This window comes from Heptranchias perlo, chromosome 2 (genome assembly GCF_035084215.1).
Source record: "Heptranchias perlo isolate sHepPer1 chromosome 2, sHepPer1.hap1, whole genome shotgun sequence".
NCBI lineage: Eukaryota > Metazoa > Chordata > Chondrichthyes > Hexanchiformes > Hexanchidae > Heptranchias > Heptranchias perlo.
The window spans coordinates 25,373,076-25,391,140 of NC_090326.1; the positions used below are offsets into that span (position 1 = coordinate 25,373,076).

At 42.4% G+C, this 18,065-nt stretch overlaps 1 protein-coding gene across 3 annotated transcripts in view; it reads right to left on the reverse strand.

The window, feature by feature from the left end:
- The window catches only part of eepd1 (endonuclease/exonuclease/phosphatase family domain containing 1), a 137,724-nt gene that overhangs the window by 19,473 nt on the left and 100,186 nt on the right, over positions 1–18,065 (reverse strand). For all 3 annotated transcript variants that reach the window (XM_068001383.1, XM_068001390.1, XM_068001400.1), the window contains exon 4: positions 4,068–4,178. In XM_068001383.1, the coding sequence (XP_067857484.1) occupies positions 4,068–4,178 (111 nt within the window). The remainder of the gene's footprint in view (positions 1–4,067; positions 4,179–18,065) is intronic.

Consider the following 18,065-nt stretch of genomic DNA (forward strand, 5'->3'; position numbering starts at 1 on the left):
AGCAGGAAAAAAATGGTAAAAAGTCAATATTAAAGGCTTTTTATCTGAATGCATGGAGGATTCTTAACAAGATAGATGAATTAATTGCACAAATAGAGATATATGGGTTTGATATAATAGCCATTACAGAGACATGATTGCAAAATGACCAAGGTTGGGAACTAAATATTCAAGGGTGCATGACATTTAGAAAAGACATGCAGAATGGAAAAAGAGGGGATGCAGCCCTAATAATAAAGGATGACATAGGGACAGTGGTGAGAAAGAATCTTGGCTCAGAAGATCAGGAAGTAGAATCAATATGGGTGGAAATTAGAAATAACAATGGACAGAAAACACTGATGGGAGTAGTTTATAGGCCCCCTAATAGTAGCAATACCGTTGGACAGAGTATTAATCATGAAATAATAGGAGCATGCAGTCATCATGGGGGACTTTAATCTGCATATAGACTGGGCAAATCAAATTGGTAAAAGTAGTTTGAAAGACAAGTTCATGGAATGTATTCGAGATGGGTTCCCAGAGCAATACATCATGGAACCAAACAGGAAACAAGCTATTTTAGATCTTGTATTATGTAATGAGATAGGGTTAATTAGTAATCTCAGTAAGAGAACCTCTGGGAAAGAGTGATCATAATTTGATAGAATTTCACATTGAGCTTGAAAGTAACATACTTAAGTCAAAAACTAGAGTCCTAAAATTAAATAAAGCCAATTACACAGGTATGAGGGGCGAATTTTCAAAAGGTAGATTGGGAAACTAAATTAAAGGGTTTGACAGTTGAAAAGCAATGGCAAACATTTTTTAAAATTTCAATATTCTCAACAAATATACATTCCATTGAGAAATAAAAACTCCACAGGAAAAGTGATCCACCCGTGGCTAACTAAAGAAGTTAAGGAGACTGTTAGATTGAAAGAAGGGGCGTATAATGTTGCCTAGAAGAGTAATAAGCCCACGGATTGGGAAAGTTTTAGAAACCAAAGGATGACCAAAAAATTGTTTAAAAAGGAGAAAATAGAATATGAAAGTAAACTAGCAAGAAATATAAAAACTATGTAAAAAGGAAGAGAGTAGCAAAAGTAAACGTTGGTCCCCTAGAGGCTGAGACAGGAGAAATTATAATGGGGAAATCAGTTCAACAAATATTTTGTATCTGTCTTCACAGTGGAAGACACAAAAAGCATACCAAAAATAGTGGGGAACCAAGGGGCTAATGAGAGTGAGGAACTTAAAACAATTAATATCACTAGAGAAAAAGTACTGGACAAACTAATAGGACTGAAAGCCGACAAATCCCCCGGACCTGATGGGCTACATCCTAGGGTTCTAAAAGAGGTGGCTGCAGAGATAGTGGACGCATTGGTTTTGATCTTCCAAAATTCCTTAGATTCTAGAATGGTCCTAGTGGATTGGAAGGTAGCAAATGTAACCCCGCTATTCAAGAAGGGAGGGAGAGAGAAAACAGGGAACTACAGGCCAGTTAGCCTGACATCGGTCGTCGGGAAAATGCTGGAATTTATTATTAAGGAAGTGGTATCAGGGCACTTAGAAAATCATAATATAGTTAGTCAGAGTCAAAATGGTTTTATGAAAGGGAAATCATGTTTGACAAATCTACTAGAGTTTTTTGAGGATGTAATTAGCAGGGTAGATAAAGGGGAACCAGTGGATGTAGTACATTTGGATTTTCAAAAGGCTTTCAATAAAGGTGCCACATAAAAGGTTGTTACACAAGATAAGGGCTCATGGGGTTGGGGGTAATATATTAGCATGGTTAGAGGATTGGTTAACGGACAGAAAACAAATAGTAGGAACAAACGGGTCATTCTCAGATTGGCAGTCAATAACTAGTGGGGTACCGCAAGGAATGGTGCTTGGGCCTCAGCTATTTACAATCTATATTAATGACTTAGGTGAAGGGATCAAGTGTAAGGTATCCAAGTTTGCTGATGATACAAAGCTAGGTGGGAAAGTAAGCTGTGAGGAGGACACAGAGTCTGCAAAGGGAGATGGTCAGGTTAAGTGAGTGGGCGAGAAGGTGGCAGATGGAGTATAATGTGGGGAAATGTGAGGTTATTCACTTTGATAGGAAGAATAGAAAAACAGAATATTTTTTAAATGATGAGAAACTAATAATTGTTGGTGTTCAGAGAGACTTGGGTGTCCTTGTATAAGAAACACAAGGAGTTAATATGCAGGTACAGCAGGCAATTAGGAAAGCAAATGGCATGTTGGCTTTTATTGCAAGGGGCTTGGAGTACAAGAGTAGGTAAGTCTTACTACTGTTGTACAGGGCTTTAGTGAGACCTCACCTAGAATACCACCTAGTTTTGTTCTCCTTATTTAAGCAAGGATATACTTGTCTTAAAGGCAGTACAACAAAAGGTTCACTAGATTAATTCCTGGGAAGAGAGTGTTGTCCTGTGAAGAGAGGTTGAGTAGAATGGGCCTATACTCTGGCGTTTCGAAGAATGAGAGATGATCTCATTGAAACATAAGATTATGAGGGGGCTTGACAGGGTAGATGCTGAGAGATTGTTTCCCCCTGGCTAATGACTCTAGAACTAGGGGACAAAGTTGCAGATAAGGGGTCGGCCATTCAAGACTGAGATGAGGAGGAATTTCTTTACTGAGGGTTGTGAATCTTTGGAATTCCCTACCCCAGAGGACTGTGGATGCTGAGTATATTCAAGGCTGAGATGGACACTAAGAGAATCAAGGGATATGTGGATCGGACGGGAAAGTGGAGTCGAGGTCGAAGATCAGCCGTGATCTTACTGAATGGCAAAGCAGGGCTGAGGGGCCATTTGGTCTACTCCTGTTCCTATTTCTTATGTCCTTAAAAAATAATAAAGATAAACAATATCTGTTAACTTCCAAAACAACTCCTTAATGTCTATGTTGTCTTGGTGAACAGTAGAAGAGAGGCCAGTCACCTCACCTCGAGATGGGGAGGAGTAGTACTGGAAAGAGAGTGTCACCTTGGGTCACTCTCTTGCACCACATCGTGATTGGGACAATGCCAGAAGCCTGCGAGCAGATCTCCAAGTCTGCTCTTGTTGCTTGGAGGAAACATATTATCATAAACGTGTTTTAGTGTCTTAAGTGCCCGTCTTGACTCAGGGGCAGCACCATCACCTCTGATTGAGAAGGTCTTGGATTCAAGCCCCACTGCAGGACTTGAGCACATAATCTGGGCTGAAATGTCAGTGCAGTGCTGAGGGAGCACTGCATTGTTGGAGGTGCCATCCATCAGATGAGACATGAAACAGAGACCCTGCTTGCCCTCTAGGGTGAATGTAAAAGATCAGTTGGCACTATTTGAAGCAAAGCAGGGGGCCTGGGCAAAATTTAATCCCTCAACCACCTATGTGTGCAAACTGACTGTTGTATTTGCCTACAAAAGAACAGTGACTACACTTCAAAAGTGATTCATTTGCTGTGAAGGGCTTTGGGATATCCTGAGGATGTAAAAGGTGCTATATAAATGCACAGAAAGTGCTACTATTTGGCAGATTGTTCACGGTAGAAGTGAGACACTAATGATTTTTCCATTAACAGTGCCGGATTAATGCTCCTTTAATAGAAAAAAAGGGACAGAAAATAGGGGAAAGCAAGGGGGAAAAAAAGGGATAAAACCCAAAAGCACAGTGGATCATAGTTACCCACCATCTTTTGAGAGGGTTTTGCACAGAAATCACACATATACCATGATGTTCGGTACAAAGCTCCACTTCAGTTATAAAGTGGTAGCATGAGCCAATGAGATGAACATCAGTAGGGAGACTTGATACAGCAGCACAGACAGTGCCAATCAGAAGACTTTGTTAGGTCAACTGCTGCTACAAACACTCAAGAAATGATGTTTGATTTAGCCAAGATCAGATTTACAGCCATAGCTAGATTATGGACCGAAAGCATTATTGTGTCCGAAACAAGATTGCCTGCTTCTCAATCCATTCAAAACTACATGTTCTACATTTTAATTGAATATTATAAATTTTGAAGAGTCAATGGTTTGTGTTTAAGCTAACATTGGAATTTGTTCGCAGTGAACGTACCTTGTGCATCTGTACAGACAGTTTCTCAGATACAGCACACTTCCAACACCCTCTGGGGCCCTTCCATTTACGAACATTCGGCAACATCGGCTGATTCAACTCTACACAGAACTGCAAAGCAGAAAGTTTCAATGAGTCAAAACTGTGCAACAGTTAACAGTTTTGAAAAATCCTTCAAATATTAAAATATACTTTGATTTTATGTTGAAGTCCTCCAACTGTTTATTAAAAATGCCACAGAACCTGTACAAAGCAGTTAGTACTGCTCTGGGTTACATAAAGCAAGGAAGTTTGTTGCTGAATAATTTGCGTTTGGCCTAGATAGTGACCTATAATCGCAGTTTTATTATAAAAGGATTGAATTAATACCCGTTGGCTTTATATTGCCTATAAGCTGTTGTGCTACAAGGAATTCAAATGATTTTCTGGAGAAATGCTTTATTCAGTCCAAATAGACCTCATCAAAAGTAATAATGTGTATACCCAATGCAAAAAGAAAAAAAGACGTGCATTTATATAGCGCCTTTTATGACCTCAGGACATCCCAAAACACTTTACATTCCACGAAATACTTTTTTTGAAGCGCAGTCATTGTTGTAACGTAGGGAAACGCAGCAGCCAATTTGCGCACAGCAAAGCCCCACAAACAGCAATGAGATAATGACTAGTAATCTGTTTTACTGATGATGGGAAAATATTGGCCAGGACATCAGGAAGAACTCCCCTGCTCTTCTTTGAAATAATGCACCTGAGGCAAACGCCTCGGTTTAACGTCTCATCCCAAATACGACACCTCCAACAGTGCAGAACTCCCTCCGAACTGCACCGGAGTGTCAGCCTATATTTTGTGCTCAAGTCTCTGGGGTGGGACTTGAAACCACAACCTTCTGACTCAAAGGAGAGTCCCATTGAGCCACAGCTGGCACCACAATGAATCACAGATTTAGATGCGAAGCAGCTGTCCCTCCCTGAAGAACAACGCAAGACTGCAATTGGACTTCACTGTAGCTACCAGCACTGTTGTTTCCGTGTGTTTAGACCAAGTATGTTTTTAGGTCATGTCCTGCAAAAAGTAGCCGCAATGTAGCAGCAGCTGAACCTATCACTCAGTCAGGTCAGAACCTGAACCAGGTCAGTCCTAAATCAGAATGGGTCAATGATATAAAAGTGTCTACACAGATTGCCAATCTTACTCAAATAGGCTAGATGACTATGTTGAATATGGAAAAATTCCTACAGATGCAGCAATTGGAGATGCTCGGTCAAGGCTGAGGCTTACGGCACGATTATACTGGGGGAGCTTTATTCTGCATTCAATCTGCACTGCGACTCAACTGGTGGGGGGAAAAAAAGCATCTGTTCCCCAGCATCACCTTCCCTCATCTTGAAGAGTACAGAAATTAATCAAAAATTTGTTTTAAAATACCTAGAATTGAGACAAACATTCTCAAAATAGACATCAAATCTTTGAAGTTTTAAAAAAAAACCACGTAAGCAAAATCTGTTGGATGTGAAAATGGAGTTATGGTCTTGATTCTGAAGTCCGTGCATCTACACAACATATTAAAGTTGCTTTCGGTCAGTTACGCTGGCAGGACTGGGCCTTAATCATGAAAATCAATGTGCTTTAGCGCCAGTGTGTCTATGTGTCTACATACACTCTGGCCTCTGCGCAGTTTTAAATGAACAGGTAGTTATCACACCAATAGAAACAAACTCTGATTTTACAGAGTGAGATTTTATTGTCTCAGCACAATATAAACACGTCTGGGATACTTGCAATGCATTCAAATGGCTGAATGTGCTGCAGATGCTCAATCTTCACGTAGGCACACAAGTGACTTTAGAACCAGTGTCAGGCAGATTCGAGATGAATTATAGACATCAACTTTTTGCAGCAAGAGGAAAATTATAACAGATCAGCTTTGAGAGTTCACATATCTAAGACCCATGCACACCTCCCCGAGAAAATCCAGTAAGAGTACTTACATTTGCTTGAACTCAGCATTGACACTTTCCATATGCACATGAACAAAATAATGGGGAATAACCCAATGCTGGCTTGTGTAAATGAGCCTCAGTTGAACCCCAAGAGCATCACTTCAATACAATATATGCTTCCAAATTAAAATCAGTTTAACTGCATAAGTCACAAAAGTCATTACACAGTCTACATGCTGCAGTTCACATCTAACCTGTAGCGTGCTCCCAAGGCTGTACTTTAGATTCAAATGGGTTTTTAGAACTTTTCAGCAAGCTGAACATTAACTGACATAGACCACAGCTAGAAGATATGTGGACTCTCAAAGCTGATATGTTATCATTTTCCTCTTGCTGCAAAAAGTTGATGTCTATAATTTATCTCGAATCTGCCTGACACTGGTTCTAAAGTCACTTGTGTGCCTATGTGCTACAGATGCTCAATCTTCACGTTCAGCCATTTGAATGCACTGCAAGTATGCACACATTATAAAATGTACCAGAAATCTATCTTAGTGTAAATGCTGATGACAAAGCCCACGGACCATTAAACATCAATGTCTCCTTTCAAGATTAAATGAAAAACTGAGTGTTGGATTACATGATCTGGTATGAATACCTGTTGGATTTCTGCCAAACTATACTAAACTGATAGGCAGGGTTTATGTGGGCCTTTAGTGGATTCAGCAGAGTGCTGTAAAATTCCATTTAACCTCAATTCAGAATGGACTTACTTCAATTAAGATTACTGTCTAGTCTCAATAAAAGTGTCATTTTGTTGTGCTAAGAAAAATGAATTATGCAATTATTTCAATTAAGCAATGTAAATAACATTGCAAAGCGGGAATTTAGTGGTAAAAAAAAATTAAAACATACAATTCAAAGTCACTTAACTCAAATTAAATGCAGACTGTATTGTCAGTTTTAGAGCCAATGAAAGCTTAATTATTGAAAAAAATGTATACTCAAGCATTTGCTGAGATCCAAAATGTCAGAATTTTCAAACACCCCTCCCTCTTGTGGATCCATGCAGGGTGCTGTCTGTCCTACAGCTGCCATTCAGTATCTTGCTCAAATGGTCAATCTCCACATATAAGCCTTGACTGAGAGCAATTGGTGGACCTCCAACAGGCTGCTGGCTCGTGCTGTGAACGCCGATTCACTGAATTCCTTCAAACCAGAACTGGATCTGTTTCTGGCTGGGGATCACCTCTACAAAAGGTAGGTACTGCATAGAATTATCAGGGCTAGAGTGACCTCCTCGACTTGTGTTGTTTGCTTAAGGCGGGAGGGGGGGGCGGTTGGAGAGGAATTTCCCAGATTTTTTCCCCCTTAAGTGGCCTGCATTTTTATCTGGATTTTCACCTCTCCCAGGAGATCACATGGTTTCAGGTAGGGTGCGGAGAGTATATATCGTGATGCAAAAAGAATCACAGTTGTGTGGGACAGGCTGGACAGACCAGAGGGTCTTTTCCTGTCTGTCGTTGTTCATATGTTTGACTATGGAAGGCATCACAATTAAACTTGACCTCATTCTTATCTGGTGCAACGTGTTGTAATACTATAGAATTAGTCAACAGATATTAAATGCACTGAATGGTTATTTTCATCATTTAAAGACAGGAAAGGGTTATGTTGCATAAAAATAAACAAATGTAACTTCTCTCTTCCCCAGCAGACAGCATTTTCACACTGGGGCTTTAAAACAATTCTCTCCTTTCTAAACTGCTAGCAGATCAGAGAATCACTTTAAATCCCCGCAACAGAAATGTGTGCTGGGGAATTTAAACTTCCAATTGGCTTTAACTTGGCTTATACTGCCAGTTGGAAAGAAATAATTTGCATTTATATAGCGCTTTTCATGACTTCAGGACATTGCAAAGTGCTTCATAGCCAATGAAATGCTTTTGAAGCATAGTCACTGTTGTAATGTAGGAAACACAGGAATCAATTTGTCCACAGCAAGGACCCACAAACAGCAATGAGATAAATGACCAGATAATCTGTTTTTAGTGATGTTGGTTGAAGAATAAATGTTAGCCAGGATACCAGGGAAGAACTCACCTGCTCTTCGTCAAATAGTACCATTAGTGCAAAAGACAAGGCTGAAGCATTTGCAACCATCTTCAGCCAGAAGTGTCGAGTGGATGATCCATCTCGGCCTCCTCCTGATATCCCCACCATCACAGAAGCCAGTCTTCAGCCAATTCGATTCACTCCACGTGATATCAAGAAACGGCTGAGTGCACTGGATACAGCAAAGGCTATGGGCCCCGACAACATCCCGGCTGTAGTGCTGAAGACTTGTGCTCCAGAACTACCCAACAATGTGGAAAATTTCCCAGGTATGTCCTGTCCACAAAAAGCAGGACTAATCCAATCATGCCAATTACCGCCCCATCAGTCTACTCTCAATTATCAGCAAAGTGATGGAAGGTGTCGTCGACAGTGCTATCAAGCAGCACTTACTCACCAATAACCTGCTCACTGATGCTCAGTTTGGGTTCCGCCAGGACCACTCGGCTCCAGACCTCATTACAGCCTTGGTCCAAACATGGACAAAAGAGCTGAATTCCAGAGGTGAGGTGAGATTGACTGCCCTTGACATCAAGGCAGCATTTGACAGTGTGGCACCAAGGAGCCCTGGTAAAATTGAAGTCAATGGGAATCAGGGGGAAAACTCTCCAGTGGCTGCAGTCATATTTAGCACAAAGGAAGATGGTATTGGTTGTTGGAGGCCAATCATCTCAGCCCCAGGACATTGCTGCAGGAGTTCCTCAAGGCAGTGTCCTAGGCCCAACCATCTTCAACTGCTTCATCAATGACCTTCCCTCCATCATAAGGTCAGAAATGGGGATGTTCGCTGATGATTGCGCGGTGTTCAGTTCCATTCGCAATCCCTCAAATAATGAAGCAGTCCGAGCCCACGTGCAGCAGGACCTGGACAACATCCAGGCTTGGGCTGATATGTGGCAAGTAACATTCGTGCCAGGCAATAACCATCTCCAACAAGAGAGAGTCTAACCACCTCCCCTTGACATTCAACGGCATTACCATCGCCGAATCCCCCACCATCAACATCCTGGGGGTCACCACTGACCAGAAACTTAACTGGACCAGTCATATAAATACTGTGGCTGCAAGAGCAGGTCAGAGGCTGGGTATTCTGCGGCAAGTGACTCATCTCCTGACTCCCCAAAGACTTTCCACCATCTACAAGGCACAAGTCAGGAGTGTGATGGGATACTCTCCACTTGCCTGGATGAGTGCAGCTCCAACAACACTCAAGAAGCTCAACACCATCCAGGACAAAGCAGCTCGCTTGATTGGCACCTCATCCACCACCCTAAACATTCACTCCCTTCACCACCGCCACACCGTGGCTGCAGTGTGTACCATCCAGGATGCACTGCAGCAACTCGCCAAGGCTTCATCGACAGCACCTCCCAAACCCGTGACCTCTACCACCTAGAAGGACAAGGGCAGCAGGCACATGGGAACAACACCACCTGCACGTTCCCCTCCAAGTCACACACCATCCCGACTTGGAAATATATCGCCGTTCCTTCATAGTCGCTGGGTCAAAATGCTGGAACTCCCTTCCTAACAGCACTGTGGGAGAACCTTCACCACACGGACTGCAACAGTTCAAGGCGGCGGCTCACCACCACCTTCTCAAGGGCAATTAGGGATGGGCAATAAATAAATCTTTTACATTCACCTGAGGGGGCACTCAGTACTGCACTGACGTGTCAGCTTAGGTTTTATGCTCAAGTCTCTGGTGTGGGCTCAAACCCTCAACCTTCTGACTCTAAGGCAAGCATGCTACCAATGAACCAAGGCTCACAAGAACCCCAGGAATCTGTAGGGGAGTTGCTCCTAATTGCTTTCCCCTTTGCAGTCAAGCCATCAGGGAAACACAGCTAGAATAAGGAAATTACACAGACCAAGAAATAAAATAATCCTTTTAACGAAACAGATAATTGAAAATACAAGTTGTTCTTCTCTTTCTTGGTACACAGAGAACCAAGAAACATCTGGCAATGATATCACTGAAGAATTCATGATTCTCAGGGGCATCCCATAACAGCTGCATTTCATCAGAGAATATTCTAGAGTATCCTTGAAGCCTTGAAGCCTTGAAGAAAACATACTAAACAAAGAATCTAACTGGAAATGTGAACAAAGCTGCAACACAGAAAACTAGGGCCCCTAAAAGGGAAGTCCTAATCTTTAGTAGGAACCTCTAAGTGCAAGAGAAGCAGGAAACTTGCAATTCCCCAATAGGTTCCTGGGATCCTACTCACTTCATCCTTTGGCAGTCTTCTACCTGTGGCAAAAAACCTCCAATCGCAGAACAAACCAAATGGAAATTACATCGATGAGAGAGTAGTGCAATCCCAAGGGATAAGAATGTGGTTGGAAACCAAGAGATAAAGTAAGAAGGTATGTGCAGCGTTCTGCCGCCAACTGGTGACCAAGATACCAAGCAGCATAGACCGCCTCACAATACCCCACTACAAGAGAGACTGCCAACAGAGGAACTGCCCTCAAAACCAGTCCAGAATAAGGAGGTGTGATGTAGCATCTGTTATGAGCTTCACTTATCAACGTGCTTATTTGGAAAGGTACTCTTGGATGAGCGGAGACTTCTTGCTCAACATTTTTGGACAAGCATACAACATGGGTAAACATTTTTTTCCCTTGCAGCCCTGAAGTGCCTTGGGACATTTTTTCTATGTTAAAGGCACTACATAAATGCAAGTTATTATTATGTAATTACTGTGTGTTGCATTCTTTTCATTGAAGTCTACATTCAACAAATAGAGTGATATCACACTCAGTTAACAAATAACACTTTAAAAATTGACAGCATTAAGGAAAAAAATTATTTGCAGGCTAGCTATCTTAATTTAAGAGAAAGCGACAGTGGAGCAAATAACATTTAAAAAGTCAACACAGCAAACTGAATTTAAGAAAAGTTTGAAGCTTTTTGCTTGTAATACCCAAGTGGGCTATTGCTAGAGCATTTATTTTTTAAAACTTTATTCCCTGGTGATTTCACCAGTAACAGTGGATAAGCTAAGCACTTAATTTAAAAATAAGAAAAGAAAAATCTCTCTTAATAGCATCAGTCACCTGCTTACTGCCAACACGAACGGCGGACTGACTGATGTTATCTACTTTCCGGTGACAGTATGGAAGGAGCTGAAAGAAGTTGGGGCCTGCAGTGGCCTTGACTGCATCAGGCAATGCTGTGCCAGCTCTGGCAGTGGGTTACAGGTCTTGGTGCGGGAGGCGATATAGCTGTGTGACAACCTCTCTACGGAAGGGCAGCCTCCTTATGACCTGCTCCTCAGAACTGCAGGTGTGTTGTCCTGGGCCTGTACACTGCCTGGAGACTAAGCTTTCCAGCAAGCCTGCCTCCTTCTATTTGGTCTCCCTCGCAGCTGCACCTCCATTTGCTCCTTCCTCCAGTTGCTGTTCCTTCTCCTCTACCTCTAACCAGAGCGGAATTGCCAAAAGGACTCCCATGAAGAAAAAAGTTCATTGCCAGAATCCTCTTAAGAGTTCAGGATGTTGTACAGCCACTGAGCACTTCAAAATTGTCTCGAGTACCAAAAAAAACTCAATGTATTACAAACAAATGGACTCCCAAAACTTTGCAGGATTTTAGCCAAGAGCAGGTAAGTATCGCTGGAAATGGCAGCACCCCTCCCACCCCAGACTTGTACCACCCATGATCTGTGGGGCAGGTTGAAGAACTGCCTGCAGCAACATGGGTAGAGATGAATTCCAGAATGATACTGGGGCTTAGGGGGTTAAATTATGAGGACAGGTTGTATAAACTTGGCTTGGATTCCCTTGAGTATAGAAGATTGAGGGGTGATCTGATAGAGATGTTTAAAATGTTGACAACTGGACCTTTCAAGACTGAAATTGATGGATGTTTGTTAGCTAAGGGTATCAAGGGATATGGAGCAAAGGCTGGTAAACTGAGTTGAGGTATTGATCAGCCATGATTTGATGAATAGTGGAGCAGGCTCAAGGGGCTGAATGGCCTACTCTTGTTCCTAGTGTTGGGGTGTTAACCGCATCATTCGACCCCAGTTTGTATACATTGATGAAACCCCTGCCTGTTACTGGCAGAGGTTCTGACCCCCAAAATTCGCAGCAGGCAGATTTCCAGCGATAAGTCGATCGCCCCACCCTGTGCGAGTTTGGTCTCGTTACTGTCCCATTTTTAGGTAGAGAGATGAAAATTGCCCCCAGTGGATATGAAAGACCAGAGGTTTATTGTCCTATCTGCCAATAAGCAATTTTTAATTAAAGCTGAGGATTACATTTTCCCAAAAAGCTTTAAGACTTCTTGCCCCACAATGGCACAGCAATTAAACAAATACTTTGGTTCTGTCTTCATGGAAGAGGACACAAATAACTTCCCTGAAATGCTAGGGAACCAAGGGACTAGTGAGGAGGAGGAATTAAAGGAAATTAGTATTAGTAAAAAAGTGCTGGAGAAATTAATCGGACTGAAAGCCGATAAATCCCCAGGGCCTGATAATCTGCATCCCAGAGTACTAAAAGAGGTAGCCATGGAAATAGTGGATGCATTAATTGTCATCTTCCAAAATTCTATAGATTATGAAACAGTTCCTGCAGATTGGAGGATGGCAAATGTAACCCCACTAATTAAAAAAGAGAGAGAAAACAGGGAACTACAGACCGGTTAGCCTAACATCAGTAGTAGGGAAAATGCTAGAGTCTATTATAAAGGATGTGATAACAAGACACTTAGAAAATATCAACGGGATTAGACAAAGTCAACATGGATTTATGAAAGGGAAATCATGTTTGACAAACCTACTGGAGTTTTTTGAGGATGTAACTGGTAGAATAGATAAGGAAGAAACAGTGGATGTGGTTTATTTGGATTTTCAGAAGGCCTTTGATAAAGTCCCACATAAGTGTGCAAAATTAAAGCACATGGGATTGGTGGTAATATACTGGCACGGATTGAGAATTGGTTGACAGACAGGAAACAGAGTGTAGGAATAAACGGGTCTTTTTCCGGGTGGCAGGCAGTGACTAGTGAGATACCGCAGGGATCAGTGCTTGGGCCCCAGCTATTCACAATATATATCAATGATTTGGATGAGGGAACCAAATGTAATATTTCCAAGTTTGCTGATGACACAAAACTAGGTGGGATCGTGAGTTGTGAGGAGGATGCAAAGAGGCTTCATGGTGATTTAGACAAGTTGAGTGAGTGGGCAAATACATGGCAGATACAGTATAACATGGATAAATGTGAAGTTATCCACTTCGGAAGGAAAAACAAAGGCAGAGTATTATTTAAATGGTGATAGATTGGGAAATCTTGATGTACTAAGGGACCTGGGTGTCCTTGTACACCAGTCACTGAAAGTAAACATACAGGTGCAGCAAGCAGTTAGGAAGGCAAATGGTATGTTGGCCTTCATTGCAAGAGGATTTGAGTATGAGCAAGGATGTCTTACTGCAGTTATACATGAGCTTGGTGAGACCACACCTGGAGTATTGTGTGCAGTTTTGGTCTCCTTACCTAAAAAAGGACATACTTGCCATAGAGGGAGTGCAGCGAAGGTTCTCCAGACTGATTCCTGGGATGGCAGGACTGTCGTATGAGGAGAGATTGGGTCGACTCGGCCTGTATTCACTCAAATTTAGAAGAACGAGAGGGGATCTCATTGAAACATAAAATTCTGACAAGGCTAGACAGACTAGATGCAGGGAGGATGCTTCCTCTGGCTTAGGGGTCCAGAACGAGGGGTCACAGTTTCAGGATATTTACGACTGAGATGAGGAGAAATTTCTTCACTCAGAGGGTGGTGAGCGCCTGTGGAATTCTCTACCACAGAAAGCTGTGGAGGCCAAGTCACTGAATATATTTAAGAAGGAGCTAGATAGATTTCTAGACACAAAAGGCATCAAGGGGTATGTGGAGAGAGCGGGAATATGGTACGGAGATAGAGGATCAGCCACGATCATAATGAATGGCGGAGCAGGCTCGAAGGGCCGAATGGCCGACTCCAGCTCCTATTTTCTATGTTTCTAGCCAAAGATGATCTATTACTGGAGAAAATAAGTTTCAAGTGAGAACCGATCAAATTCCTCTTCCATGGTAGCACTCCCGCCTCCAAGTCAAAAGGTTGTGGGTTCAAGTCCCACTCCAGAGACTGAAGCACAAAACACTTCCGTGCAGTACTGAGGGACGGCTGCACTGTCAGAGTGCCATCTTTCGGATGAGATGTTAAACCGAGGCCCCGTCTGCCCCCTCAGGTGGATGTAAAAGATCCCATGCCACCATTTTGAAGAAGAACAGGGGAGTTCTCCCCGGGGTCCTGGCTAATATTTATCCCCCAACTAATATCTAAAAGATTATTTGGCCATTATCTCATTGCTGTTTGTGGGTGCTTGCTGTGCATAAATTATCTTGTGCTTCCTACATTACAACAGTGACTACACTTTAAAAGTACTTCACTGGTTGTAAAATCCTTTGAGTCGTCCTGAGGTCATGAAAGGTGCTATATAAATACAAGTCTTTCTTTTCTTCAGCCAAAACCTTGGTACCTGCAGTGCTCCATTAAAGGAGAAGGGGAGAAAACCGCAAGGCAGAGAAACAGAAACAATCAAGAATGTCTCCATTTATATCTACACCTCTGCACACAGGAATTTTGGTCCTGCCGCAAATATAGTTTAACATTTTCTCTCAGGTTGCTGCTTCCTTCCTGGTTCTTTGCTTCCCCTCAATAGTTTCCAATTTCATATTTTCTTCCTCTCCCCCATCACCTTTAACTTGCTTCCTGCCCCAGACTGGAGATACATGTGCTCAGCGGAACATCATTTCACTTGGCGACCCCTCTTCATCATGCCGATGCTCCTCAAGCTTCCACCCAACTCTTTCCCCTCCCCCTTCTACCATTCCACCTGCCTCCCACTCAGACTGGGGACCAACTGTAAGCCAATTGCTCTTTCAAGATAATGGGGATGGGCATCGATAGGCAGGGCTGCTCCAGCCTTCCACACTGTACAACTGATCTCTCGACCATCATGAGAAGAGAGAGGTTTCATTTCGCAACAATGATGGGATGTAATGCGTCAGATCAAGCAGACGTGCAGAGAGCAATCCTGCCAATGGTGTGACATTCTAACACGGTGATGGTGTAGATAAGTGGGCGACAGTGATGTCCGACAAGCGATACTGCTGACTACGGCACATCCAAAGCATCTGTCTACAGCAGTGCCTATCATACCAGATCACGGTTAGCTAACTTTTATCAATACGGAGGCACCGCAGGCACTTTCAGCATTGGGACGCAGTTTAAGAAGGGTGGTTTTTGGATCTCAATTGTAAACTCATGACAGTGACAGTAACCAGTGCAGTCAACGGGAAAAGTTTTTTTGTTCAAAAGCAAGCAACTAGATCCAGGGGATATATGCAGAGATGACAAGCTGAACGTGCAAGAAGCAACTACAGATAATAGCTGTTTAACTTATGAAACAGATTTTCATCTGGCATCAGGTCTTCCCAGAGGCTGGAATCCGGCCGGTTTTCATTGGGGGTTTCGCTGGCTGTAGGAGATCTGCCATTGGGGAATGGTTAGTGCAAATATGCCACCAACGTCCATATAAAAGCAGCTTTGGTTGTAACATATAAAAGGAAGTGGATTAGGGCAGGCCAGAGGCAGATGAAAATAACTTGGTCATCCTTGAACAAGCAGCCAAACAACAATGTACCAGATGAGCTTACGTTCATGACTTGTAACAAACAATTCTGCCTCCCCCCGGGTGAATAGTTTGCTCACGGTGAAGAACTTCAGTACTGGAGAATGGAACACTTCACCCACCCTTACTTTTCTCATCCGCTATCATCAGCTAGCTGCAGAGTAAAGCCCCTTTCACTCTGCATCGCTAATGTGCCTTAACGCCAACCTCAGAAGAACATCCCACGACCAATGGGATTGTCCTTCCCCTTTCCCTTCCTCACCCACCCCAAACTTCTTCCACCAGGTATCTTTAGGAGTTCTCGGGAGTGGGATTGCCAAGTTGCGGTCAGTTTTGTGCTGTAGGGTCATTTTTTTTTTTTAAGTTTTTTTTAAAAACATACGACATGTAGAATTTGATTTAGTGCACCAATCAGGCAACTGAACAGATGATCAGCTGTTACCACAGATTCCAACTTATTGGGGATATAATCTTTCCTTCGAAAAAAGTTATGTCCTAAATTATTCTACCAATAATTGTTTTCTTGAGTGAAGCTGGAAGAACAGTGGGCTCTCTTTAAAATGTCAACCCAATTTGAAAGTAGTGCAAAATGATGATTGCATTGTATAGTTCATTGCAAACATCTTTCTGTTTCTCTGTATTCTTCGATTTGTAAACAACGCAGTTTGGCCTGTAGAAAGTGGTCTTCCTGTGCAATATTTTCCATCATCCAAGGCAACAGGGGGAACTTAGGCATTCCACAAATTCTGCAGTGCGCCATTTACTGTGATTGGAGTTGCTTGATATGGGGTACACTAGAATCATATAGCACAGGAGGCCATTCGGCCCATTATGCCTGTGTCAGCTCTTTGAAAGAGCCATCCAATTAGCCCCACTTCCCCCCCCCACCCCCCCCCCACCTTTCACCATAGCCCTGCAGTTTTTTTTCTTTTCAAGTATATATCCAATTCCCTTCTAAAAGTTATTATTGAATCTGCTTCCACCACCCTTCCAGGCAGTGCATTCCAGATCATAACTTGCTGCATAAAAAGATTTCTCCTCAGCTCCCCTCTGGTTCTTTTGCCAATTATCTTAAATCTGACCGCTCTGTTTATCCCCACCCGTCCTCCCTGTCACTAATCCAAATGTGGCAGAGCAAAGATGCAAGTTTCAGTTCATGCATGGTGAACTCTCAAAGTAGTTTACACAAAAAAAGTGTCCTGAATGTAGCTGAAGAGACGTTGCCATGTACCTTGAAGGAGCCCTGGAGAAATGACAGCCGTTGTATCTTCCAAATGCCGCAGGGCATAGATAACCGAGGCATCAAGTGGGTTACTTAACATAAGCTGATAATGGAGCTACAGCTCACAAATACAAAAATGGCATCTCTAAAGCAAAGGTAAAGCTTGAAAGATACGCTCATCTTGCCCCTCCCCCTCCCAGAGTTGATATGTGGAAGGATTCCCAGCAAGATCAGCTAACACGGTATCAATTAATTCTCTTTGACAAAGAGCTGGATAAATATTTAAGAATTGAGGTTGAATGTATATATAATACACACACACGCACGTATACACACTGATCAAATAAAAGACCCATGATTATGATGGTATCTACGCTGCAGATACAATCTAAATGTCATCTGTGGAAAACAATTAAAGGGTCATGTAACGTTACACTAACATCCTTGAATTTCAATAAAAACTTGCATTTATTTAGCACCTTTAATGTAGTAAAACATCCCAAGGCGCTTCAAAGGAGCATAATCAGATAAAAATTGACACCGCTACATCTACATTACCTTAAGGGAGAGGCTATTAAGAGTTTTATCTCCTTGGAAATCTTATGATGGTCACTTCCACCAGGAGATAAAGTGAGTGGGACAGAGTCCAAGTTGTACTTGGTCCATTAAGAAAGGACTCTAGGGCCTGAATTGCCTTATCTGGTTTCAGTCTACATGAAAGTTTGTGGGAATAAAATGAATCACATCAGTTATCCAAAAACAGAAAAGGTGATGCCTTTAGCTGAAGTGGAATCACTGACTGAAATGAAATATTGTGCAATATGACTAAGCTACTTTGTATTGCTGAATGTATAAATTGGTGCACACCAATGCTGTCAGCAGATCCTTCCCATTACTACAGTGATAGATTTTATTTATTAATAAAAGCTGCAGTACCCTCACAGTAACTAGATTTACAATTAATGTTGACCGGAAGTAGTTGGCAGGTTTTGGAATTACAATAAAAATCAGATGCCTGTTATGCATGA